A 26,931-nucleotide genomic window follows, 5' to 3' on the forward strand; every position below is an offset into this window, starting at 1 on the left:
TTTGCGTTCCAAAACATCTGGAGGGCACGAGGTTGGGAAAGGCTGCTTTAGGATGCGTCAGCAGGATTTTAGGGTTCATCCATACTTACCTTTGCTTTGCATTTGTAGGCACAGGTTCAAGCTTTCCAGATCCAGATCTGAACTCTGTTTTTTGCCCCACGCTTTCCCTGCAAAACCCTCTCTTTCCCATTGAATTGGAGCAAACAGCAATCCACTGAAAACCCAAATTGCCATTTGCACCTATTTGTTGTCAAAGAGTGGATTTTCCTGGGTGAAGCACTCAGACATGGACTGGAAAAGTGGGGGGGGGGGCAGGAGAGATGGGATGGGATGGGATGGGTGAGTTTAAAACCACTGAATCTCTGTGACTTTAGTGTTGCTATTTAAAGCTCAGTGTTCAGGTTATCCACTGAGATCACTGCATCTACAATCAGATTTTAGGTGTTGGTTTTAAAAATAAAGCAATAATATAGTATTGGCAGTGTTGGCTGCCACCCCCCTACACACACACACACACACACACACACACACACACACACAGGCTTCTCCATATACCCAAATAGTACAGGAAGGAACTTGGTTGCAGTGGCATCTCTTTTTTACAAACATAATTTGAGTAAAAGCCTTGAGATGATAAGCGTGGTAGAATTTTGCAAGTGAGGGGTTATATTTTGATTCCTACCCCTCTGAAAAAGCTCCCTGCATGTAGTAAGGGAGAGGGCTATACAAAGCAATCCCCACTGCTGTGCCAGGGCAACCTGTGGAGTGATGGGCATTTCAATATATGCTTCCCTCCAGCCCTCTGAAGTGGTATGGTACAGCATTTGTTCACTACAGTCAACTGCCTCAGTCTACATAATATGAAGAAAGGCTCTCACTTCCTTCCATGGAATGGAGCAAAAGTCAGAAACACACACACACACGCCATCTTGAATGGTTCTGTTTTTGGTTAAACAAGTTGTCCCTCTCGTGCAGATGCAAGAAAATGAGAAACCACATCACGAATTGGTTTCAGAAGAGCTGCCCGAGGAAAAACTGCCTGAGATGGAGATCAGAGTGGTTGGTGAGGAAACTTCCACAAAGGAATCCCTTTTCAAAGTGGTCCAGACCCCTGTGAGCGAGATCGATGAGACAGCCACCCTTCCTGCACAGCTGGATAGATCTCACAGCGTACAACTTGAGGGCTACCTAGGACGGAAGCACGATATAGAGGCACCTAACAAGAGAGCTTCCAACAGGTACAGTTGAATGTTTGCATGGCTTCTGGGCTGGTCTCTTGTATGAAGAATTGGCAACAGCTTCCCTAATTAATATACACAGCAGCCATTGCCTACCTGGTGCCTTCTGGTTGTTTGGAACTACAACTCCCATGATCCATGACCATTGGCTAGGCTGATGGGAATTGTAGTACAAAATTTCTGAAGGGTACCACATTGACAAAGGTTGCTTTACAGAGTTGCTATTGCTGGGGGCCACAGGCAGGTAGGTCTCCACTGCAGGACAAATGAAATGAAGTCAAATCCTATGAGTTCACAACAGATCGAGGCAAACGATGAAGATTATATAGGTGGCTGGACCAGCATTGTCGCCCCTGCTTGTGTGAAAGGTTCTTGGCACGTTGGGCTTTATGGAAAGGAGAGGTGAAAAGCTTTCCTGCAGTGTAAGGCCCATGCTGGCAAAGTCTTTGTGCTCGAGAGGAGATTGGGGCCGAAGCGAGTGTGGTTGTTGTGAGACTTTTCTTAGCATGACTGTAGCATTTGTGGCATACAAATGCAGGAGCACAGCACTGCAGTAGCCCAGTGAGGTCAGCTCAAAAAGGCAATATCCTTAAATTCAAGAACAAGGTGTGGTCCACAGTGCCTGTAAGTCAGGAGTCGGCAAGGTTTACCTCATCTGGGCCGGTTCGCTCCCGCGGAGATCACTCTGTGGGCTGGATCACATCTGCGCAGACGCAATTTTTGGCATCTGAGCATGCACAGATACAATTTCTGGTGCCATGGAAGTGAGTCTCTGCACTGCGCTGGTTTAGCGTAGAGCGCGGGGACTCGCCGAGCAGGCGGCTCGGTTTGGGGACGGCTCATGAGCCATTTAAACGACCCCGTGGGCCTCTTGGGACCCATGGGCCACAGGCTGCTGACCCCTGCTGTAAGTCCTTACAAGCATCTTGAACTATTTTAGCCCAAACAGGTGGAATCTGATACTTATTGGCTGGTTGTGCCGCTGTCTCATAGTTGGGATATGCTGTGGAGGATAGTTGGGATATGCTCTGGAGGTTATCACCTTCCTCAAACGCTGAAACCATTGCATACCAAACATTGGATTTTAGGCTTTCAAGAAAAACTCCTAGTCATTCATTTTAAGCACCATAGAGTTTATTTTGTTAAATTCTCTGACCACTTACAGTGATCAAAAAAGATGGCCAAACTCACAATCTTCTCTCTAGGATATTTTTATTAGACACAGAAACGTCCAGCTGGTCTTGGCATGTTCTGTTTCATTTCATTTTGTTCTCTTAATAGACACTCCTGAACAAAGATCCTTTTAGGAATAAGTCTCTTTTGCTTTTCTTTCTCTGAAAGATCTTTTGTTTTGCCTACTGCAAAAAAAATCATTTAAAAAAAATATATATTCAGGTATAGCTTTTGCCCCTCCTGGGGAATACAATAATAATAATGTTCTTCTGACACCAAAAGTTAAATCTGAGATTTAAAAAAACACTAGTGTTACTAAAGACACTAATAGCAAATTCTATTTAAGAGATCAAAATCAAGCCCTGTTTTTCTGATTCTAGAAAGTGAGCTAGGAATGAACAAAACAAATCTTTGGAGTCTGATGGGCGGTGGGGCGGGGGAGTCACACAACACAATCCTATAAACGTTTACTTGGAAGTGAGTCCTGTTGTGTTCAATGGGCTGTGTTTCGGAGTGTGGCATGCAGCCTCAGAAGAGTTTGTGTCCCCTATTGTAAGCCGTGTTTCTTCTTGGCAGGTCCTGGAATACGTTATACTGTGTGCTCAGAAACAGTGAGCTGACTTTCTTTAAGGATGCCAAAAGTTTGGCTTTGGGTGTGCCTTACCATGGAGAGGAGCCTTTCCGGCTGAAGAATGCCTTCTGTGAAGTAGCTGCTGGTTACAAGAAGAAAAAACACGTCTTCAAGTTGAGGTAAGGCCCCCAACAGCTTTCCAAAACTTTGTTCCAGTGTGAGCCAGTTTGGGTCAAACTCTAAGGCAGACAGTCTCTGGCCATACGATTGCTGCAGATCCTTTAGCAAGATAAGCTTTCTGGGTATAGGCAATCTTCCGTCTGAACAACCAAGAGGTTATCTGGGGAAATGGTGCCTTTCAAGGGGTGACTCAGAGTGGAACGCATATTTTAAGTTCATGATTTTTAGAAAATGTTTATTCAGTCCAAAGTGATGAACACACAAGAGAACTCTTCATTGCATCAAACCACAGGCCCATCCAGCCCAACATCCTGTTTCCCATAATGCAACCAAGATGCCTGGAGGCAGCATACAGCCAGTGTGCCTTATCCCCTGTGCATTTGTCTAATTCACATCAAAAATTAAGTTGATAGCCACCAACAACTCTTGTAGCTGTCAGTTCCATAGTTTAACTATGCATTGTGTGAAGAAGTGCTTCCTTTTGTCTGTCCTATATCTACCACCATCCAGTTTCACTGAATGATCCTGGGTTTCGAGTATAATGAGGGGGGGGGGGACAACACACTTCTCTTTGTCTTTTATACACTACCCCAAACACAGGTGTAGCTAGGATTTTTGTTGGCGGGGCAGAACTGACGTGATTGGTCAGTTAGTTAAGTATTTCTATTGTTTTACTTGATCTAGGGTGGGGCAGCTACCCCACCCTGGCTACGTCCAAGACCCCAAATGTTGTAACCTTTCCTTCTAGGGGAGTCCCTCCAGCCCCCTGATAATTTTGAATCCCCTTTCCTGCAGCTTTCCCAACTTGAGTTACTGAGATGCTCTTTAGTTAATCCATCTCAGCCTGTTACACAAGAAAGCCTCCCAGACACCAGGATTTTTCCTTTTTATTAATTGTGTGCTTCACTTGTTGCCTCAGATCTTTTTAGCGCACTTTGGTACATTCATTAAAACACTTATTTGCCAGAGTCACCTCAAACTGTTTGTTTGCTTATGATGACCTTTATAACCTGCCCTTCCTCCCAAACGAGCCCAGGGCAGAATTAATTCATTGAGCAGTTTTGTATGCTTACTCTTCACAAGTTGCACATACTGTACAGGATTGTGAGGCAGGGCAAGGCAGTTAAACAAGGTGATGTTTTGGTATCTTCCAACTCTGTAATGATTTGGTTCTTAAAGCATGCAGTAGCACATATTTGCACTTCTCACTGTATTCAGAGAAGGATGACAAAGATGTTGAGGGGCCATCTTTGTAGAAAGGTTAAAGGAGTTTAGCCCGGAGAAAAAATGATTGAGAAGTGAAATGATAGCCATCTTCAGATGTTTGAGGGGGCTATCACATAAAGGATAGAGTAGATCCCCCCTCCCCTGTTAACTCCCGTGGAATAGGATCTGAACCAATGATTCATTAAAGGAATTTTTACTAAACCTGAGGAAGAAACTTCCAGACAGTACAAGTTGAAACAATGGCATGGACTAGCTTGGAAGGTGTGGACTCTCCTTCATTAAATGTTTTTAAGCAGAAGCTAGATAGCTACCTGTCAAGGATGCTATAGCAGTGGATTTTCTGCAATGTCAGGTTACACTAGATTACTTTTTGGAGTCCCTTCCAACTCTCTGTGTGGACCTCCTGACAAGAAGTCACCCTTAGAGCCAGGTAACTTTTTTTTTTTTTTAAGTGTATTATATAATGATTTTTGTACTTTGCAGACTCAGCAACGGGAGTGAATGGCTCTTCCATGGCAAAGATGAGGTAGGTGTTGTCATGAATTCTGGGCTTAAGAAATGAACCGTGTGTCACTGTTTCCATGTACTGAAGTAAATGGTACCACTTTGCATCATACTGTTTTGCTAATCAAAGCTTTGGCACGGCTGGGCCACTAACCATGACTGCTCATTGAATCAGCAGTCAAGTACAGCTAGGGTCACACCCACTTGACGGAGTGGGAAGGAGCTGGAATATATTTAGGTTTTCATAGGGTAGGAGAAAAGGCGTTTGTGTTTCATCAAATAACTATTTTAAGTTACTAGAGCTGGCTAGCAAAATGCCACCTTGGGGCTTGCTGTTGCTTTTTGAGGACTGAGTGTATTAAGACTAGTAGCACCTGTGTGTCTACTTGCATCTCAACTGCTCTACGTATATATTTGAATTACCAGATATTAGAGGGAAAACTCCTCAAGTGTCCTGTATTCTCATAAGGGATATTGCCTTTAAATGACTGTTCCTGGAACTTTGGGGAAGTCAGGAAAGCTCAGCATTCTATTCAGAGCCAACTGAATGGCTGCAGCCATATGTAGAAATACTGGCATTAGATTGAAATGCCATGTGGAAAGCAACTAACATTGATTTCTAACAGAAAAGGAAGCAAAATAAAATGGGTCTCTAGGTAGGGTTCCATGAGTAGAATTAATGTGCAACCTTTTTTTAATAAGAAGATTGAGGCTGCAATCCTATGCCCACTTACTTGGGAGTAAGCACCAGTGAACTTAACAGGGCTCACTTCTAAGTAGACACATATAGGCAGTGCTTTTTTCTGGGGCTACACAGGGGTACACATACCCCTAAACATTTTGTGAATCTAAGTTTGGCCTCATTGAGGGGCAGTATTTCAATATGAGTAGGAAAATGAGAGTACCCCTAAACATTTTTTTAGAAAAAAAAGCACTGCAGCTGAGTAAACATGTCTACTCAGACGTATAAATCTTTATGTGTGAACTGATCATTCTCTTGGTAATTGAATTGATTGGCTTCTTAATCTATTTTGAATTGTTCTGCTTTAACATTTTTTCCTTCCTTAGTTCAATGTGTTCCTGCCTCTCTGCTTTTCTCTGGGGCAGCTAGCCACAATCAACCAATATTTTGGATGTTTTTGAAGAAACATTTAAAAATGTAGAAAGTACATAGTCAAAACTGCTGAAATGTCTTTTTGTCTTTTCTTTTGGCAACATTGCTTTGGGTAGCAATTGGCAACTGAAGTGTGTGTAAACCGGATTTTGTTGTTGGCAGGATGAGATGCACACCTGGCTTCAGGGCTTCAGCACAGCAATAATCGAATCCCAAAGCATTAAAACCAAGGCCCAAAGCCTGCCTCTGCCTTCCATCACTACCATGGACGTGAGTCTGACCAAGAAAGACAAAGAGAAGAGATTCAGCTTCTTTCCCAAAAAGAAATAGCTAGACAGGTGGCTTGGTCCCGCCAGATGCCTATGTTCTAATGTGCATAACGGGGGGGAAACCTGCATGTCTGAGTGTCCCTGGGCACTCCTGGCACCACTCAAAACACTGTTCTCATCTCCACAACACAGCCTTGCTTCTCATTTCCCACCACATCCCCATCTCTCTCCCCCACACAACCCAGGGCATCAAGCCAGTGTTTCAGAGCTGCGAGGTGTGTGTCCTTGGTTGGTTCATTGGGAATGCAGAGTTCAGCAAGGCTGACCTTGTGCGTGATCATGCTTTGCACACCTCTCTGTGAACAAAGAACTGCTTCAGGGGAGAAGACAGTGTGTCGATTTCAGGGGCTTTTTATGGAAGAAAGGAGTGAAGCAGGAACCTAGCCCACCCCAAAAGAGAACTGAATGAAAACCATGATGGCTCTGGAGCAATTCTGCTTATCTCAGAGTTTGGGGGAAATGCGTCCTCAACTCATTGCCAAAAGCCCTGGTTCCCAGAAGCTGCTTTCCCAAATCGTCCATTGGAATAGAACCGTCATGTGGAATTTCACCGTCATCTATAGCACAGGCACACCATGCATCAAGATCCAACCCTCATGCTGGAAGTCAGTTTTCTCTTTTCAGCAGGTCTGATGCTCTTTGCAGGGGCATCTGTGACGTACGCACACACGCATGCACAATACCGTGTCACAAAGCACAGAACTTTCTCACCAAAAGGTTCCACCCAGAGTCCACTGTGTTGGTGGCGGAATCCTTGCTCGATTATAAATGAATCAGGGTTGTAACCAAAGAGGAGAGCATGACCCATGTTCAGACTTCTGCACTAAATTGGTTAGAATGGAGACGTGTTAGAAATGTGTGTGTGTGTTTGTGAAAAAGAGAGGAAGTTTGCTCACCCGCTGCAAGCACTAGGAATACAACGAAGCTGAAGTTAGTTGCAGCTACGCCCCCACTGAGAAGCAGCCTGTTGGGTTTCAGTGGACTTTAGCCACCATTAACTTTTGCTGAATTGTGCCCCACATTACTTAATGAGGTTTTTATCAGCCCCACTATATTTATGCCGGGGTTAACTTTGTGACTAGGCTGAATCCAGGTGCCCTCCCCTCCCCTGAGCTTTCTGTAAACATCTGTTCTGTGTTGGCTCAGCTCTCCAGAAGCAAATGGCTCCTCTCTTGTCCCTCCGAGGATGCGTTGTGCCCGAGCATGGCCTTTGGTAATCCATTGCACTGCTTACACTTCTGTAGAATGGAGTGTGGCTTTCTCAGTTACTGTAAATGCAGTCTTAATCCCAACTGCTCCCTTCTGCAGAGACCTCTGCCTGTGATGTGTGGGTGTCTGAATGGCTGTTTAAAATATATACAGGCACATCTAGCTCCGACCTTATGATAAAGTTCACACGCCCCTTATCCAAGGAAGGAATTCATCATCCCCCCTCCCAAAGACAGATGGCTGCTCAGCTTATTTGCTCTTTTGGAACATATTGCTGGAGAGCTAATTGCTTTTGACATTGAGTGGAGCCTGGAGATTGCCTTTCCTGCAATGGCCTCTTTGCAGCCATAGTAATACTAAGGATTCTGAAAACAGCAGGCTCCCATTCTTCAGTTGTCTTTTGAGCACCCCACCCCTAGGGCTCATTGCGATTTCTAAACCATGTTTTCTTTGTGGGTGCCATATACCATACAAAAAGTGCCTTAACCTAGGGGCATCTCATTATCATCACTCCAGGAGTACGCAGGCTCTGTAAACACCATGAACAGATTGGTTTGGATTCTCCTCGCTTGAAAAGGAAGCTATGAAACTGTCTCTTTAAGCAAAAGAGATGGGGATCTGGAGGGGGGGGGCTGTCTTTGCCTCACACCCACAGCTGTGGGAAAATGCAGGGCTTGGCTTGACACTTACTGTCATGGATCCAGGCACCAACAGGTGAGGCTTGAGGTTTTTCCACATGTTACCTTTTGTCAAGTCTCAAAAGTGTTAAATTTTTCCAGATCTCCTGGGCTGTAATGGGTAGCTGACAATCGGCTGCCTTACTATTGTGATGAGCAGAGCAGATTCTTCCACAATGCTACATTCGAAAAGCCAATACATCTAAATGGTTTTGGATTATAGTGTTCCGGGTTGTGGAGTCTGGTAGCATTAACCCCACTGAACATTACCAGTACAGTTATACGACGGCTTAGCTGCCAGCCTTCTCCTTTCTGCCATTATAAAACATCACTGCCATAAAGGATGATCTTCCCCCTTTTATGTTCAGGATGCACCCCTAGGTGACTGCTGAACAGCAGGTTGTACCACAACCCACATCTTGCAAAATTGGGTTTTTAAATATGAAATTAATCAGTAGGTGCAGGGATGATTGCAAGGGGAGGTGGAGAAGAAAGTTGAAAAGCAGAGCAGGCAGCCTTACTAATTAAGCATCCCTCAATGATGCTGGTAACTGGTGCCACTTGGGGGCTGATAGGGCAAAAGGCAAGGAGACCTGCAGTAGGCTTAGCTAGAGCCAACTAAATCTGGTTTTGCCACTGTGTTCTACAAGTGCAACACCAAGACTGAGGAGCAGAGCCACACTCTTGACTGGTTCTAAGTGGGAAGGCAGGTAGCCATGAGAGCCCCATTAATTCTAATGGCGAAACTTCCACTGCTTCCATAAGCCTTTCTTGCTTCCAGAGGAAGAGCAAGCAGCGCCCGTAAAGACCCTCAGTCAGAGCAGTCAACCCACTAATACTTCTCTGTTGCTGCACAGTTGGGACACTAGTCAGTGATAATAGCATGCTATTACAACAAAGGCTTGAATATTGTGGATAATTTGCCACAGCGCTGATATTCAAGGCATGCAGCCCTAGCCTGTGCAGATAAAGGGGCGCCTATGCTCACTGAAAGCAGTTAGCTTAGGCACATGTGAAACAAGGCCTATTTAAGCAGAATGCCTTTATGCTCCATTTCAAGGCTAAAACATGGAAGGAGTCTCTCCACCAGGGTACTGATGGTTATTGCTAGGGAGGGCCCAAAGGTGCAAAAGGGAGAGGGAACTTTTCTCTAGCAAAATCAGTGGGCATGCTTAGGAACAAGAGCCCCCAGCCTGCCTGGAATCGGCATTCTTCTGGTGACCTTACAAAGCCGTGCTGAAAACCTGCGGGCTGCTTATCGTCAGCCTGTTCATTGGTGCCCAGACGACGATGCCAGCATTGGGGAAGACCAGTGCGTCTTTGAGCACATGCAGAGAGGTCCCGTCCCCCCTGCCTCCCTGCTTGCAGCTGAGCAGTACTGGCACCTTTTTTTCTAGAAAAGAAAGCACTGCCTGCCATACTTACAATCTGAATGCCCCCAAAGTGGTTTTCTCCACTCTTCCAGTCCATGCTTATAGGGGAAAGATATACTTTATGAGCCTGCTGAAGTGAGCACAGAATGGCTCAACTAAGAAAAGGGGGGGGGGGAGGCAGGATGTTTGGACTTCATTGTGGGATTTTAAAAAAATAAAATCTTATGTGAGGCAGCTCTGTCTAGGAGAGGCACCAGGCAAGGAATAGTAGGGATCCTGCAAGTTTAGGGTGACCGTTTTCTTTTAGACAACAAAGCACATGAGAATTAGGAGGAGCCGATTCTCCAGCAAATTCCACCAGGAAGAGAAATATTTACTAAACATGCTACCCAACTGCAATTGTACAACAAATATACCTTTGGGACCTCATAAGCATTCTGGCTTTAGCAAGCTCAGCCATCCCTTCCCTTCCTGGAATATATTTTCACCTGTCAACTCCTGAGTTTCAGGTATGGTAAAATGCTCCTTTTCAGGAAGCTGAAAACACACAAAGCTAGGCTGAAATGTTATTTGAGACTATTCCTGCTGTATGACCACTGCCCTATACTAGGCTATATGCTAAATAAGGAAGTTGCTTCAGACCTTATGTGTACTTGTTCTGCTCCCCCGTTTCTTTAACCTTTTGCTTGTGCACAGCACCATAAGCTGTGCTCCCAGACCTCTGTTTGGTTTCAGCTTGGCGCGTTTCGAGTGCAGTCATTGTCGGTGTGCCATTATGTCTCGCTGCATTGTGCTCCTGCCCATTACAGACCCAGGGAGTGTTATCATTTCCCTAGCAGGAACCATTTGCTGTCTGGCAACTTGCAGCCTTCCTGTGCCTGGCTGCGCCTAGCTCTTCCTTCTTAGATCTAAAGCGACTTCACCTCCGTCAAGCGGCTCCTCCATCAGGCTTAGCTCTCCAAGACCCCACTACTAATGCAGAGGTCAGGACCTGTCAGAAGGGAGCTCCACATGCACCAGGCCCAGAACATGTTTGCTTCAGAAGAGCAAAGGCTGTTTCTTGGAGATACGGAGAACAGCTAAAGTAGCCCAGGACCTCTCCTACAGGTTTATAGGGTTTGGGGGTTCTTACTCTTTTAAAAACAGCTAGGCACCAAGTTCCACCTGCTCCAATGTGCTTCCACTGTCCAGAGAAAAGAGCTAAAGCTTCAGAATGTGCTTCAGAAGCAATTTAATAACATTTTTCTAATAAATGAACAAATAAACCCTTCTTGGCTCCTGGATTTTGTGTGCAATTTCTGTTTGTTAAGGGCTCACCCACAGTTACCTGCAGTGTGGTTAAAGACACTTGTGAGAGCCTAGGGGCCTGTGTGTAACACCTCTGCTCAAAACTCTAGATGTCCATTTTCTAACAGGCCAAGTTCAAAGTGTTACTATTGGTACGTAAAGCCTTTACCGGATTGGGACCAGTTTACTTGCAGGATCACCTTACCCCACATGTGCCCTCTTGATGGCTTGGGTCTGCAGAACTGCCGCTGTTACAGGTGCAACATAAGACCTTTTCTGCACTTTTAAGAAATCCACCTTTTCATATTGCAGCACTTGCACTTTGAAACTCCCTTCCTATTGACATCAGGCTATATTATTTTTGGCGCTTGCTTAAAAACATTTCTGTTTAGGCAAGCCTACCCAGACATGGAGCGGTTACATGTGTGTTCTCTCTCTTCAGCTACTGTTATATTTAATAATGCTCTGTATGTTTTAAAATGCCCATACTGAGAATTTAAATGTTTATACTTTTGTAAACCCCTCAGTAAACCCCTTACAATCAAGCGATAGATAAATTTTGTCAAATTTAAGGAAAAACAAAACACTATGCAGTCATTTTGCTGCCTGGAACACCCACACCGTTTCAAGCTTACAAAAGAAAAGGGAGCACCCCCAAAAGTTATCTTGAATAGCTTTTAATGCAAAGTATCCTTTAACATGTCCAGAGATGATGCCTAAGGACCTCTAGGATAGTCTTTGGCAGGCAGAGGGAGGAATGGAGCAGGCCCTTGACATTTTCTGTTGTTTGAAACTCACCCTAAGAAGGTGGGCATTGCTTCTCTGCTGTTTGGTGGAGAAATAACCTCAAATACTTCCCACCCCAGCTGATGAAAACCCACCATTGCACCTTGAATCCTACCCCCGAAATCCAGAATGTGTTTGTGCCCCCCTTCTCTCAACCATCACTGCCTACCCTTCAACCCAACATTCGATAATTAGACTGGGCAGCTGCAGCACTTTCCTGACTTGTTCCTATTTCTCCATACAGAGCTCTCCTCTAGTGGAGCTGCATTGCTTCCTTTGGCAAAGTGTCCCATCTTACAGACATCCAGTAGTGGGGCTGGGGACAGCCTGACCAGTGAATAGAATAAATCTTCTACCAAGGGATGTGCAGGTCTTTTAAGACCTCCTGGCACTATAGTGGATCAGAACCACACTGGCGTTAGCCCATGCCACTAGTGAACTTAAGAGAGCTCTGTGATGCTCAAGACTCTTCTCAATCTTACTTCTGCAGTGAAAAATCATAGGCTGCAATTCCCCCCCCCCCCATTCCCACCCACCCACCCTCCAAGTGAAGAAACCACAGCCACATTTTCTGGTCAAAAGTGGTTATTGCACAGTGCGTACAGACTGAAATGTGTACACAACCAATATTATTAAGATTATATACTATCAAACTGGGAGTCTTAGATCAACCCTCTGCCAGCCACAGTAAAATCACGCTCTTAAAAATAAAAAAGTAAAGACAAAAGATAATTTGGAACAATAACTTATGGTTATCCTATGAGACTGAGCAACAGAAGGCTCATTCATTTCTGCTGTGGCTTGGCAAAGCAAGCATTTGGTCCTGAAGGGAAAGGAAACACCTTTTCTTAGTGGACCATATGGGTAGCTGCAAAGGAGTCTCTGATTTGTGGTATGCCTGTCCTGATGGGAAGCTTCTCAGTGCTTCCCGGAAACATGTGAAGAGTACTTCCCAACAGCGTGGCCAATGAAGGACAGCAACCACCTGGCTCAGAATGCACAGCCATGAGCTCAGCAACTTCCCAGAGGGTAGAGGCAGCTGGACACGAAAGTTGGAGCACAATGAGCCAGTGGCAATCCAGGTTGGAGGAGGAGGAAGAGACTGTCATCCGTCCTTTCTCCTCTCAAGGAGCTGGGGGAGAAAATGACGTCAACTCCAGAACCATCCTAGTTCATAAAAGAGGGCTTAGCAGCATGGGAGCAACAGACATAGGAGCTCAACTGTTGGAATTGAGGGTCTGGAATTTCTCCCTCAGGTTCTTTACCAGGCTCTGCTGGCTGCTGTCTGTTTTCTCCCGGCAAACCTGCTGAAGTGCTTTGTGGGGAGCTGCTTCCTGGAGGTCCTCCTCACGCCTGCGGTATTCTTCTGAGTCCTGGTAGGCCTTGCACCTCTCCACCACGGCCTTGAGAGAGATCTTCTCCCGGGAAGTAGGGGAGCGAATCTGCACATAACTCTCGTCCGGGTCGACAGTCACATCCAGCAGCTTTTCCATGACAACCACTCGCTGACGGTTCTCCAGAGAGGTCTCAGCCGTAACGCTCAATTCCTTGTGCGCGTCGCAGGCGTGGCCCTGGAGGATGGAGTCCAGTGGAGCTTCCCTTTTGCAGCCTGGAATGCCCCCTTGCTGGGGTTTGTCCGCTGCCTTCACAATCCTCTTGGAGCACTGGTGCTCCTCCAGAGCTCTACCAGCTGTATCCACCATTTTTTCAGGAGCTGAGCGGCTCCTGTTGACGGGTTGCGGCCTGCACTTCTGATTCCCTGATGGACAGGAATATTTGGACCTGAGCTCCCGCACGTCTGGCCAGTTGAACTTCTCAGCTACGACGGGGCTGAGGGGGCTGCAAGACAGGGTGCTGCTGGTGGGGGAGGCAAGCCGCGGGCTGCTGGAGGAGGGGCTGAAAGAGAAGCGCTTGGGGGACTTCTCCAGCGACGAGGTTGACGATGCGGGGAGAGTCAGTGGGCTGGCCTCCTGCAGCAATACTTGCTCGTAAGTATTGGGGAGGGTCAAGGCTGGTTTCCGTTTGCCTAGAAGAAAAACCAACAAGGAATGAGTGAGGCAGCAATAAGGCAAGGGGTTTGCTGGGTGGGTGGGCTGCAACGGTGGTCTCCCTCACTCCCCAATCTCAGTAGCTCCATTTTTGTCGGCTGAACAGCAGCTATGCTGTTTCCCTTTAAAACAGCAAGGAGGGAAGGGGGCTCCCAGAGGCTGTTCCGCTTGATGAGTCGAGAATTGCCAAGTTCTTGGGCACTTTGGTGAGGACCCTTGTTAAAATATCCTAGAGGTGGAGGTTTGTCCTGGTGGAAATCTTTCATATTCAGATACATCCAAGCCAGAAAGATCCCTCCCCGTTCACCTCTGCAATCCCCTCTGGGGCCTCCATCAATTCCATCTCAGAGATATGCAGTAGCTGGATGGGGCACCCGGGGCTTCTCCAACAGAGGGAGAAGCAATGGAATTAATTGAATTAAGCTAAATCGGCTCAAGGGCCAGAAACAACTCCTACCTTTGCACTGTAAACTACATTTCAGAGGTTGTTATAATGCCCCCTGCCCTCTCTGGCCAGGCATCACACTTCAAGGGCACATTCCGGTCAGGAAAGAGCACCTGAGGAAGGTGTGGATCAGGCCTGGATAAGGGCTGCGGCCAGGGGAAGGAGGAAGGTGTGTGTGGCTAGGACAGAGAGCTCTGAGGGGACTGGATACACTGGGGCAAGAGTTCCCCCAGCACTGAGAAAAATCAGAGTTCAGCAGTGAGTGCAGCCTAATGCAGGAACTGGCTGGAGAGACTGTGCCCCCTTACTTCAGTTCAGACCATTTAAATTTTCTCCTACATACCAGGAAAGAGAGTTTTCTCCCCAGAACGTCTCTTTCTATCTCTAGAATCTACAGATCTGCAAATCTGTTCTCTTTGCATGATGTTTACAAACTGTGCTTTTTCCCGGTTTGGGGGTTGGACAGTGCTCACCAAACACAACTGCCCCAGGGAAGGAAACAGGAGCATGGAAAAGCTGTCTTGAGGATGCTGGGAGGTCTGAAAAACAGGCCACCCACTTGGGCTTTTGCCGTTAAAGTAGCACAGGTTCATGGTTTTGAGCAGCCACAAAAATGTGGCGTGTGCACAGCCTCTTGTGTCCTTCCCTGCCCAGGTGATATTCCTCTGGCCCAGCAAGTGGTTCTTGGCTCTGGCTGTCAAAGAGTTCTGCTCTAGAATATAAACTCCTCTGGAAACAGAATCCACTACTACTATTGTAATAAGCACACTTCAGTATTTTTTTTTAAAAATGTGGCTCTTAAAACATTCAATATATTTTACAACTGTTTTATATCTATCTGACACTTTGTGAATCTTTATTTTTGGTGGATGTTGCTGGTGGGGTGTTTTTAATGAAGGCTGCTACCTCCCACGAGCCTAAGAGGAAAGGACAAGTCATTAATCTAAAACTTTAAAATATAAGTCACAATGAATCTCCTATATTTATGCTCACAGCTGTGGCTTCTAGGCACTGCTGAAATTCATATAATATGAACAATGAGGTCCTGCCTGTGATAGCACAGTGCCCTCTGGCCAATACATACCCTTGCTTTTCTTATCTGCCTCCGGCTGGACAGTCAAGGTATTGCCTTTCATCTCCTCCTCCAGCTCAGCAAGCCTCCTATGCGCTGCAGGCTTCTGGCCCTTGATTCGGAGGCTGTACTGGCGGGCCAGCTGGTAGACCTTGTTCTTCACCTTCTCTGCCAGCTCTGCCTCCGTCAGGTGGGCCAGCTGCATTATTCGGGGGTGCAAGCGGGGGAGATACCGATCTTGCTCAGAGCCCCCTAGCTCATGGGCCAGCTTCCAGGGCTTCCTAGAAGGCGCAGCCCGCTCCACAGGAGACTTGCTCTCAGGCGAGGGCACCGCCGACTCCTCTGTGATGGCCCCAAGATCCTCGTCCTCCAGGATGAGAAGTGGCTCGTGGAGGTCAAAGCCGTTCTCCTGGCCACGGAGCCTCTCCGCGTGCCGCAGAGAGGAGCCCCCGGCCACCTGCCCATTTGCCGTGCCTGGCCGAGTGACACCTTCAGGCCTCCTACTCCAGCCCTCTCCGCTCGGCTTCTCCATCTCCTCCCAGATTTTAATCATTTCAGCCGGCGGCCTGAACTCCGCTTCCGTGATGGGCAAGGGGCTTCCAGCAGAGGCTGCCTCGGAGCGGGGGGCCTGTAGCCCAGCCCCGGGTCTATTTGACAACACCCAGGCTGCTGTGGGGCCAGCCCCACCACTGGCAGGGCCCCCTGGCCTCTTGTGCTTCAGCCCCTCCTGCTCTGGCTCTGGCTGGGGAAGGCTGTTGATCCTGAAGACGGAATTCCTCACCATCCCTTTGGGAATGTAGGACAGGCTCTCCCGCCGCCTGACACTGAAGCCGGCATCCTGGTGCTCCGCGTAATCGTAGTAGTTCTTGATCTTGTCTAGCAGCAGCCGGTCCTGATGGGAGAGCATGGACTCCTTCCGCTTGCAGGAGGCATTGTCCGTCTCGAGCAGCCCAGGCGAGGCAGCCCCGCTGCAGGCACTGCTGGGCTCACCCGGGGGCTCTTGCGGCAGGGAGTCTGTGGTGCTGTTCGTGCGACATCCGGCCTTCTCGCTGCCGTCCAGGCTCAAGACGCTGCCACTGCGGCTAGCCTGCTTTGGAGTCAGGTGGCCCTTGCCCTCCTCGAGTGCCAGGCTGCTGCGGCGAGAGAGGCTGCTGGCAAAGCGCTCTGCAATGACGCTGGCCTGATCCAGCACAGAGAAAGGGAGGATGCTTCTGGTCTGGGGTGCACGTCTGTCCTCCTCCTCTTCCTCCTCTTCTTCTTCCTCCTCCTCGCTACTAAGCGGCTTCAGTTCAGTATGTTCAGTGGGCTCCAGGCTATCTGAACGCTGTTGATTCAGGGTCCCCCACTGGCCTGCCAGGACTGGCTCCGGGTTGCCCACCGACTCGGGGTCTGAAGGACCCTCTTCCAGGTACTCTTCCTTAAGGGGAGAAGCTTCTAAGACCATGCTGAGTTCGATGGCTGACCGCGCCTAGGAAGAGAAGGAAAGTTTTGCACACTTAACGCACAACCCCAAAAATGGTGGTCTTGCAGATAAACAGTTTAAGGGATAAGTTAATAGTCACTACTCAAATGCAACCAACTCTTGAACCCAGCAAATATGTTGGCTTCTAAGGCAGGGAACCCACCAACCACTAAGTTGACTCAACAGCAGACAGAAATATTGCTCATTTTTATGTCATATCTTCTGGGGACAATGTGGAGCATCCATTGGAAAGGACAATGGCATAGATGGCATAGTATGGGCACTGAGTCTGGGAAGTGGAATGTCCAGGAGCCTTTGGCTTTTAATCCTATTTTTAGTGTTAAGGGCCAAGAGTTTCCCTGTCTCAAAATTGGCATGAGCAGAAATTCCATTCTCCCCAAGGAATGTAAGAAGCTGCCTGACAGAGCAGACAGTCCTAACCTGGATGGACCTGTGATCTCCCTGGTTGAGGTTCTCCAGGGTTTCAGAAGGGACATTCCCAGCCCTCTCTGGAGATGCCAGAGACTGAACCTGGGAGCTCTACCTACTGAGCAATAGCACTTCCCCAAACAGCAACTCTGCCAACCACCAACCACTCACCTTTGGGACAGATGAGACATTATCCCCGACCCTGTTTTTCTCACCACTGCTGCCTGGCGACTGGTATTGCTTGGGCCCTTCCTGTGCCTTGTGGCTCTTGGCCTGAACCAAAACAAAAATATTAGAGAGTTGAGTACATGCTACTGGGAAGAAGCCATTTGACGAGCAGCCAAACATCCCTAGCCATTGTTATTTGTCATTCTGAAACACCATACAGTGTCCCAGATAGCTAAAATGCATCACGAGTGCCCACGCAGGTCCAAGTCCAATATTCTAGCCATTGGACACAGCAACAAAAACCACCTGATGTCGCATCCATCAGCCTTGCAAGCAGCAGGTGAACGCAAGTGCTGGTGGCTCTGGTTCACTTGCTGCCCTGGCACAGAGAAGCCTTGCAGTTGCTTAAGCCAGTCCCAATTTCATCCAGGAACACAGCTTTCCCGAGCAGACTCTCTACACGTCTTGCAGCACTTTCGTGTGGCTGGTGGAGTGCACTAGTTAAAAACTGCAGGCTGATAAACTATCTGGAAGGTGCACAGTTAGTGCTGGATCCAGGGACGGTCCAATAGCACAGGCAACAGGACTTGGAAGAGGATCCTGCTTAACGTTAGCTTTGTCTCATCAAGCTGCTAACGTGGAAGAACCTTCCTGGCAAGAGGACAGGGAACGGCAGGGAAAGGACCACCCACAGATACAGAGATGGTAAGACCTAAAGAGCCTCTTTTGTTATCAAGCCACAAATCTTGTTAGCCCCCGTGAAGGACTGCACAAAAGCACCAAGTCAGTCAGTAGTATCACCGAAGGGTTAAAACAGCTGCAAAAGAAACCACACGGGAACCTCTGGGGCTGTCCCACATCTGATTAATGGGAAGATGGCACAGAAGGAACGGAGGGCAGCCGCGAGCCATGCACCAAGCCAGCATGCAGGAGGGAGACGCAGCAGGGGTTGAACAGGCACCTCACCGTGCTGCCCCAGGAGAAAAGCAAAGCGTTGGCCCGATAGTGCCAGCAGTGGAGGACGGCCATCAAGGAGCTTGCAAAGTCTGCCACCTGCTCCGTTCCTACCAGCCTCTCCTCCTCTTCCTCTTCCTCCTCCTCTTCGTCTTCTTCCTCTGGCCCCATATCCTTCTCGCTGCCATCGCTTTCAGCCAACTCTTCCAGAGATTCCTGGGGAAGGGCCTGCCGATCCTGCTGCTGCTGCGGCAAGCTGTTGGTGGGGAGCGAGGGCTCCCCAAACTCCAAAAGGGCTCCATCACTGCCTGCATGCTACGTGAAGTGAGGGCAAGCAGGGGCTTTTAGAAAGGCCCCAGAGCTGGGGCACCAACAGAGACACCGCTTAGGGTGCCCTTTCCTCAACCTGTGCTCGATCGCTGCCTGCTCAACATGTGAGCAGAAGCACACAGCTTAGAGCTGTGAGAAGCTTACTGGCCACCCTGTGGGAGATGGCAGTGGTCAGAGGGAAATGTCATTTTGTTATTAAAATGAATAATGGCCCCTGCACCAACATTTACCCCAGAGCAGTTTACCTTTAAGGTGGCGTTTTGGTAAGGGACCCAAAGCCCATCGCATGTCACCCAAGACTTTAATTTCCTTAGAAAGGTAAGACCCTTCTTCTTTTCCCTCATTTATTTTGTCTTCTAGAATTTCTGTCTCTTACCTTTAGTCCTATTGCCAGATTTGCAGCACAGGAAGAAGGAGGGGGGAAAAAGAAGCCATTAGGGGAAAGGTGAGATCTTGTTTCCCTGCCCAGGTAGTCTTCCTCCCTATTTCCCAATCTCCATTTCAGGCACACTCTTACTCTATATAAGCAGCAGACACAGCAAACATGCTGGCAGAGAGCCACTTTTACATCACTTATATCTTATTACAGTCCCTTCCGGCGGCTGTGGGTCCCCTGAGAAGGCAGTGGGTCAACCACAAGGCAACAGGAAGAAGTCACTGCTGAAGGAGTGAACTGAGTAAAGGAACAATTCAGGCTCACACACTTTGAGCAGGGGTGGGGAATCGTCAACCCTTTGCCAGCCTTGCTCTCTGGGGCTGGTGGGAGTCCAGTCCAACAACATCTGGAGGGCTCCAGGTTCCCCCATCCCTGCCTTTCAGCATCTAAGGTGCCTTGTTTAGCAATATAGAATTGCCCTGTGCTCAAAACTGCTAGCTGTAATAAATCTGAGATAGGAGTGACCATTGGCATAAGGACGGGCACCTGTCAAATCCCACCCACACTGGTCAAGTAAACCTGGGACTGAGAAATCTACTCAGTACAGAGCTTCTTCCTCCTAGGCTGGGGGGATGTGGGAAAGGGGGACATCCACTCACCTCTGTTGCTCAGTTGCTTGAGAATCTGTTTTGTTGGTTCTGCAATGAAAGGAAAGTTTGCGAGATGAGTTCTTGAAATGCTGGTTCAGAGCCCAGAAATACCAGAAAGAGGTGGGGAGAACCCCGGCACCAGCCTCAGCCCGCCACCTCTGCCCCCTCCAGAAGGAAACACCTTGAAGCATCTGAGTGAAGTGCAGAACAGCACTAGCCTCCTCTGTGCAGTGCAGAACAAGCCTCTCAGAGAACAGCATCACCAGTCTTTCACCTGTCAAGGACCACACCTAATCCCTCCATCCCTGTCCAATCACAGGCCTTCAGGGGAGTCCCGGTTCTCCATGGCTCAGACATATGGCTCTTATCCACAAAGAGCAGTGTGTTCAGTATTGTGGACCCAATTTTATAGAATGCCCTTCCAGTTGATGTCAGACTGGACCCCTCTCTGTTGGACTTCCAGTGCCTACAGATGACTTTTTAAATTATTATTCCAACAGGAGCTTTTGGTAGTTTGATTTTCTAGTTTTAACCAGGTTTTACCTTTTCTGTATCCTGTTCCTTGCACACTGCTTAAAGACTATTGTAGTTAAGCGGTATATAAATTGTTTAAATTTAAATAAATAAATCTGGCTTGCAAGCCACCAAGACTAAATGAACTAGGAGGCCAAATAAACCAGCAGATTTTTAAAAAGTGAGCCCTGTCTCTCACCCACTCTTCTACAGAAGGGGCTGTGTATACTCCAGCAGCAAATAAAAATAAAAATCCAGATTCTGCTGCCCAGAATCAGACACCTCCCCCCTGCAAACTCAGCAGTTTCTTATTATGCAGGATTTATTCCACTTTGACAATCCAAGTTGGACTGCAAATAAGATGAAAGGAGGCCAAAAGCCCAGGCAGGAAACAGGGTGTCCCATTTTCCAGGTGCCTGAAGCCCTGTTCGCCCTTCTTAGGCTTCTATGATTTCAAGAGACATTTCCCACATCTTTTCAAGCCACAAGAACTTCACATTTACTGTGTCTGGTGCTATTGCATTTCAAATGGGGAACTTCAGGGTCAGGGGCCCAAATGCAGCCCTCTAGGTCTATCTGAACCTCCAGTCTCTCTCCAGGCCTCATCTTTCAACAGTCTTGCTTTGACCCTCCCTTGAGTGTTTTTGCCTGGCTGGAATGTGTCCTTGAACCATGCTAATGCCCCTTACTCGCCTGGAGTGTGTGTCAAAACTGGCCTACTCTACAAATGTAACCTTCAGCCATTGCTCCACCCACTTTTGCCTCTGGCCCTGCCCACCAATGACATGCGGCCCCTGGAAGATTGTCCAAAAGTGAATGCAGCCCCTGAGCTAAAAGGGTTTCCCACCCCTGATTTAACATGCACTAATGTAGAATTGATCTAAATAAGCAACTACGAAGAGGGAATGATGTTGGGTAACATATGGGTGTGATCAGATTTTTGAATATTGAGTTGACTGTATACTGTAATTAGTATTCTTTTGACACATGTGCAAATTAATCGAATTATTGTTCTCCTTGTAGAACATGATTTATTTTCTATGCTGACTTTGCTAAATGAAATTAACTATGTAGGTTCTATAATTAGTAGTATAGTTGATAAAAGAAAAAGAGAGGAGCAAAAAATGGGATTCTCACCATTCTGTGTCAGATACCAATTTGTGAACTCATGGAATAAACACAGCCCTGCCTATAGAGCTTAAAAGCCAGAGCATCATCTATGACGTTCGCTGGAGACTGAGAGGCATGTTCAGCCAGCATCGTGCCCAGGAGGCAAAGCCCATAAGCTACTCCGCAGTAAGGTTTGACCCAAAGAGCTCCACTTGCTTGCTCCCAGCCCCACAACACCAGATGGCAGAGCCCCTTCGTGCCACATGCTAAATGAGTGGAGCCCGCACCAGATTTCCTGCGGCCTTTACGCTCGAGTCCATCTAGGAGCCTCTCAGCAGTGTTTTTGCCACGGAAAGGCTCTAAGGATAGGATATAAGATACCTGTTAGAGTCAATACCATTCTGCTGGGGTCGTTACTAAAGCCCTGCCTTGCTGGGGCCTGCACCACACTAGGAATGCTGTGACTCAGTGCAGCGGTGCACCTGGACCAGCGTCAGCCATCGGCATCCTTGGGCACCTGCTGAGGATCCATCGCTGCCACCTCTGCTGCCCCAGATTCCCTTGTTTGCCACTTTGATGAACACAATGCTGAATTGCCCACAATGCCCCAGAACAATGTACTGGGGGCAAGTACAATGGCAATGGCTTGGTACCCAGAGAGGTGCTGCTACCACTGCCCTTGCCTTCCTCCTTTGGTAAGCGTACTTGCCCACCTCATGTCCACTGGAATGGGAGGAGGAGGTAGTGGTGATGCTAGGAGAGAAGAACTGCCTGCTGCTGGGGGGTGGGGGGGAGCATAAGAGGAACCTATGCTGTATGGTCCTATACTGCTGCCAGTTGTAGTGTGAACTAGATTATTTGTAGGGTCTCCTTCCAACTCTCTGGGTCATTCTAGATTATTTTCAGGGCACAAAGAGCATGTTGTTTTGACACTCTTGTTGTAGGCATAAATATTACGTTGTGTTTTACTCAGAGCAGACCTGTTGAAATTAATGAACACGACTACATTAGGTCCATAATACCACCCAATAGCTATTTAAGAGGCCCATTTTCTCAACACTCCTGGATAAACCTTTTAACGATCTGCTTTTAACAAGCAGGTGCCTTTCAGAAAATCCTCTAGTGAGCTCTCTTTTTAGAAGCTGTCTAGGCTTGCAGCACACAAGAGTTGAGCTCAGCAGTTCTCTCTTGACACAGCAATCAAACAATGCACACAGGACCTCAGCACACTTTTACACGCCACAAACTCAGCCCAGCACACAGAGACCCATAGGCATCTACTAGAGTTGCGAGTCGCAAAAGAAGGCCATGATGTGTGTGGTCCCGCCCCCATCCCAAAAAAACCTATGCTGTGTAAGGAGTTGTTGACAGTAAGAGCACCCTTTGTTAGGATAAGAAGTCAAGTAGGAATAAAAGGAATTTGGAACGGCTTCCATGTTTTGGTATGAAAGTCAATGAAATGGAACCAGCCAGCCCTGACTTGCACAAGCTTGCCTGACACATTGGTGAAAGGTGGTTGTTCTACACAACAATCTGAAGAGCAGTCAGAGGGAGCAGTGGGAGAGGGGTCACTAGTTCAGTGGTAGACTTCCCAGTTCAGCTCCCAGCCTGGATTTCAGGTAGAAGGAATGGGAAAGGCCTCTCTACCTGACACCCTGGGATACTGACTCAGATCAAGGCTGCGGATGGAGGACTAGCCCGGTTGAAGTCTGTAAGCTATGAGTCTTCAAGTCCACCTATCCTAGCCTTCTGAATTTGGAAGCAGATTGGCCTGAATGTTGTGAAAGAATGGTAAATACTTCTTGAGTGTGGAAATTGCATAGGATAGCATTTGCCAAACATTTGCCTCCAGATGTTTTTGACTACAATTCCCAGCGAAGACTGCCCTAACAGCAGCACTGATGGATCAGACCAAAAGGCTGAACCAATTCATCACCTTGCTGCCAAGAAATAGTCAGGTTGCCATTGCCACAGTTTTTCCACAGTTTAGGCTACTGATGGCAGATGCAAGAGGGACTAGGTGAGGGGAGAGGACAAAGTTGTTTACTGGCATGTTCCAACTCTGAATTATCTGTTTATGAAGCAGAGGTTCAAAACAGGAAGGAGAACAGGCTCTAGTACTTACTTGAAACAAGACCTCTTTTTAGCTCTATGTGTGTTGTTGAATAATGTGTTTTTTAAAACAGAAGTTCAAGTTTTGATTTTGCATTTATGTATGTAAAAATGTATATGGTATAAATGAGTATTATCCTATCCTATGCTTAAGAATCAGTATTTCAATGTCCATTAACTCCATTTATAGCAGGTATGGGGAATCTTCAGTCCAACAGATGTTGCTGAACTATAAGTCTCAACATCCCTTGCCACGCTTTCTGAGGCTGATGGAAGTTGTAATGCAGCGACATCTGGAGGGCCAAAGCTTCCCTATACCTGGTCTACAGCTCCTGAAGGGGGAGTATTTCATTCCAAAATGCAGGGAACGAAAATGAAAAAGTATTCTACCAGTAAGCACTGGACCCGTTCTCCTTTCTGTTTTGATTCTTCATGGTGCTTCCTGTATTGCTGAAGTGAAGGTGACAAGTTCACAGTGACACTGGGAGAAAAATTCCCATAGAACTGTCCAGAACAAACAAAGGTATGTTCTCTGAACATTGGCTGTGTGTGTTTGTGGTGTGCCAGAGGTCATTAGGCCTTGGCAGAGTAAATGCTCCAGCACCTGTCAGCTGCACTAAGCTCCAATATTAATTTCTATCAACAGACTACTGGCAAGCCACTACAGAAAACAAAAACTTCTGCCCTATAGTCAACAGCAACAGCAGCAGTACACACAAGGTATGCCATCAGGATACAGTAACAACAGCTACACACACACACACACACACACACACACACACACACCCCGCTGCTTGGATAGGTACATCCCTGCCCTGTTTACCTGATTGCCGGCGCCCCTGCCGGCCATACTGAGGAATGTCTTCTGTAGGTTGGTATGACAGGGACTTCTTCAGCCTCTCTGGACTGTATTTGTAGCGAGAAGGATCTAAAGGAAGCGGCAGGAGTGTTTGAGAACCTGTTAACTGCCCCCACTTGGTATGACCAACCCCCTCATGCATGAACCAAGCTAACACCACCTTACCATTCTAATCCCCTGAATATTACATTTAGCAGCATAGGCTCCAGCAAACAAACTCAGGCTCGGTTCGCAATCCAAGGAGGTGACAATTATATTAATTACAAGAGACAGAGAATTGGATCATCAATACAGCATCACATCTCAGAATCACATTCCACTTATTGTTGATTTCTGTGTTGTGTAATCTTCCTGCAACCAGGTGAAAGAACCTAACCCCATGAGGCAGAGTACATTCTTAGACTTGTGTTGGGAAATTCTGACATGTCTGCTGCCTTGCCCTGCTGAGGACACAGTAAGCAGGAGGAGGGTTTCTAAAAACAAACTACTGGGACATTTTCTATTTTTTAAAAAATAATAATGGAAACTTACAGTATGAGTCCATTTCCAAGATAGCTTCCTTGGCCTGAAGAAAAGAAGGTATTGGCTTAGCACTAAACTGAAAAGGAAATGGAAATCCAGGATCCTGAAACCTGAGGCAATGGGGAGTTCCCACCTCTCTTCCCTCCCCCAAAGAATAGCAGAGAGATAGGAAAGGAGAAAGGAGGTTCCCCTCAGCCCCGTCATCCCTGGACACTAGGAACAAATTCCACCACAACTGTTGCCCCTTTCTCAGTTGGAGAAAGGAGCAGACAAAATTCCAAACACCAAACCTCTCATACCCACATTATGGAAGCGCCTAGGCCTAGGCCTAGCTTGATATGGCTGGGCTTTGTATGATTCAGTAAAGAGAACCAATCAAACATACTCAAGAGTAAAGAAAAGGCAAAGATGTATAGAAGAACACCTCCAATAGCACCCCTCTGATTCAAAGAAGAAAAAGAGCATTTCTTGAGACATGGCTCAGACTAAGCTTTAAAGAAAGGCAGAGAACCCCATGGGGTCTCCAGCATCCATTCTACAGGCATGCGAAGGAGAAGGAAGGAGAGCCTCCACTTACTTTCTGGGGGATGATGGCGTGGTGGTTTTCCAGAATCAGGCGCTTGATGTGGTGAGTCCAAACCCGCTTCTCCTCCCCCGATTTGGCCTGGGAACAAAAGTACACCTTATGCATCTGGGAAGCCAGGATTACTCACCTGACTCAGCTACACCTCAGCCCTTTTGCAGTGTTGCCACTCTTTCCGCTGTTATCATGCAAACGCACACACCAGGCCCACCTGCTGTGGACACCTAACAACTCACACTCTTACGATATTCCCCAATTAGCATTCTTATCACCAGTATCTCCGCACCGCTGACAAACATTGGCATTGCAACGCACCAACAAACTGCCCTAACCCCTCATTCACATCCTCTTCCTTCCAAAACACACACCTTGCATTCTCTGCCCCAAAACCAATCGACCCATTTTCTCAGGTCCTGTTACTGCCCCTCTTATTTTCACTCGGCACCTGCCCTTATTCAGGCTGCCAGTTCTGCATCAGGCACCCCATCAACACACGTTTCCAACTATCTCCGCACCTTGCCCCCAAATCACTTTCAAACCCCCTTATAAAGGACAGTGGCTTATCTCACCTGGATGTTGTACTGCTGTTTGCTGTGTTTGTAATGGGTGACGGTGAAGCACAGTGAGTCTCGTGTACTCTCAATCAGCATCAGGGAGGAGCACTGAAGGAGCAGAGGGAGAGATGTCAAACCAAGGTACCCATTACAACGTCAACAACAAAAGTTCGCCAAATCTGCCACCTCTCTGAATCATCCGAGGGCTGCCAGGATAAACAGAGAGGCATCCTCAGAAGGACGACAAAGACCTTTTAACTTGACCAACTTTGGGTGGCCAAGGTTTGGGGACGACGACCATAAGGTTTGTTATAATATTTATAAGTGTGTGTTTGTCAATTCCTGTGTTGTTGTCAGTTCCTTTTTAAAAACAATGTAGAGTACTAAATTTTAGAACAGACATAAATAATATAAAGAAGAAAAACATGCTGTATTCAGAACTAAAGAACACCAGTCCCCCTCCCACCCCATCATCCACTGACCCTCTCTCCCCACCCCTTCCACAGAGAATTTGATGCCATCAGCACATCCAAAGCATATTCATACTTGGTTATGGTAGGGACACAGATTCAAGTAAAGAAAAAGTATCCAGTGCCTACACCTCTCAGGCTTAAAACAGCCAAACAGATTTGTATTGGGTTGGAACAGATCTATTATCACCTTGCATATGCACATGTTGTTGTTGTCAGTTCCTGTGCCTTTGAGATGGGCAAGAGTGGCACATATAAATATATAAATGTTTGATGTACAGAAAGATTAAGGGTAGCCTTTCTTGGCAACAGCAAAACAAAGAGAAAGGAGATGGGGTGAAATTTGGGGCAGTCACTTCACACCATCACATTGTAGGGTCAGCAGGTGCCACTGCAATTTATATACAAGCCAGTAGCAAGAAAAATGGATTCCCCCCCCCACACTCCCTTTTGGCTGTGTGGAAATAGCAGCACACCCATTGATACCCTTTTCCTTTTAATTAGTGTGGAAAAGCCACCACTCCTTTGATTTTGCATTCGAAGTCACTAATGCAAATGTGTCTGTGGAGCAAACCTCCCCATTTTCTTGCAACTGGGCATTTGAAG

General features: G+C 47.2%; 2 protein-coding genes across 13 annotated transcripts in view; one reads left to right on the forward strand and one right to left on the reverse strand.

Annotated features, from left to right (window-relative positions):
• Window positions 1-10,860, forward strand: part of SPTB (spectrin beta, erythrocytic) — an 89,986-nt gene extending 79,126 nt beyond the window's left edge. For all 12 annotated transcript variants that reach the window (XM_083726692.1, XM_083726695.1, XM_083726681.1 and 9 more), the window contains 4 exons: window positions 976-1,238; window positions 2,988-3,161; window positions 4,873-4,915; window positions 6,170-10,860. In XM_083726692.1, coding sequence (XP_083582818.1) covers window positions 976-1,238; window positions 2,988-3,161; window positions 4,873-4,915; window positions 6,170-6,337 — 648 coding nt within the window. In that variant the 3' untranslated portion in view covers window positions 6,338-10,860. The remainder of the gene's footprint in view (window positions 1-975; window positions 1,239-2,987; window positions 3,162-4,872; window positions 4,916-6,169) is intronic.
• Window positions 10,861-11,543: 683 nt separating this feature from the next.
• Window positions 11,544-26,931, reverse strand: part of PLEKHG3 (pleckstrin homology and RhoGEF domain containing G3) — a 46,077-nt gene continuing 30,689 nt past the window's right edge. Inside the window, exons 9-19 of the mRNA XM_083755960.1 lie at window positions 25,871-25,963; window positions 25,296-25,382; window positions 24,728-24,761; window positions 24,161-24,265; window positions 21,513-21,584; window positions 19,612-19,650; window positions 18,926-18,960; window positions 18,259-18,561; window positions 17,296-17,397; window positions 15,246-16,701; window positions 11,544-13,694 (exon numbers count right to left, since the gene is read on the reverse strand). Of these exons, the coding sequence (XP_083612086.1) occupies window positions 12,886-13,694; window positions 15,246-16,701; window positions 17,296-17,397; window positions 18,259-18,561; window positions 18,926-18,960; window positions 19,612-19,650; window positions 21,513-21,584; window positions 24,161-24,265; window positions 24,728-24,761; window positions 25,296-25,382; window positions 25,871-25,963 (3,135 nt within the window). The 3' untranslated portion in view covers window positions 11,544-12,885. The remainder of the gene's footprint in view (window positions 13,695-15,245; window positions 16,702-17,295; window positions 17,398-18,258; window positions 18,562-18,925; window positions 18,961-19,611; window positions 19,651-21,512; window positions 21,585-24,160; window positions 24,266-24,727; window positions 24,762-25,295; window positions 25,383-25,870; window positions 25,964-26,931) is intronic.

This window comes from Podarcis gaigeae, assembly GCF_964106915.1.
Source record: "Podarcis gaigeae genome assembly, chromosome: 1".
Lineage (NCBI taxonomy): Eukaryota > Metazoa > Chordata > Lepidosauria > Squamata > Lacertidae > Podarcis > Podarcis gaigeae.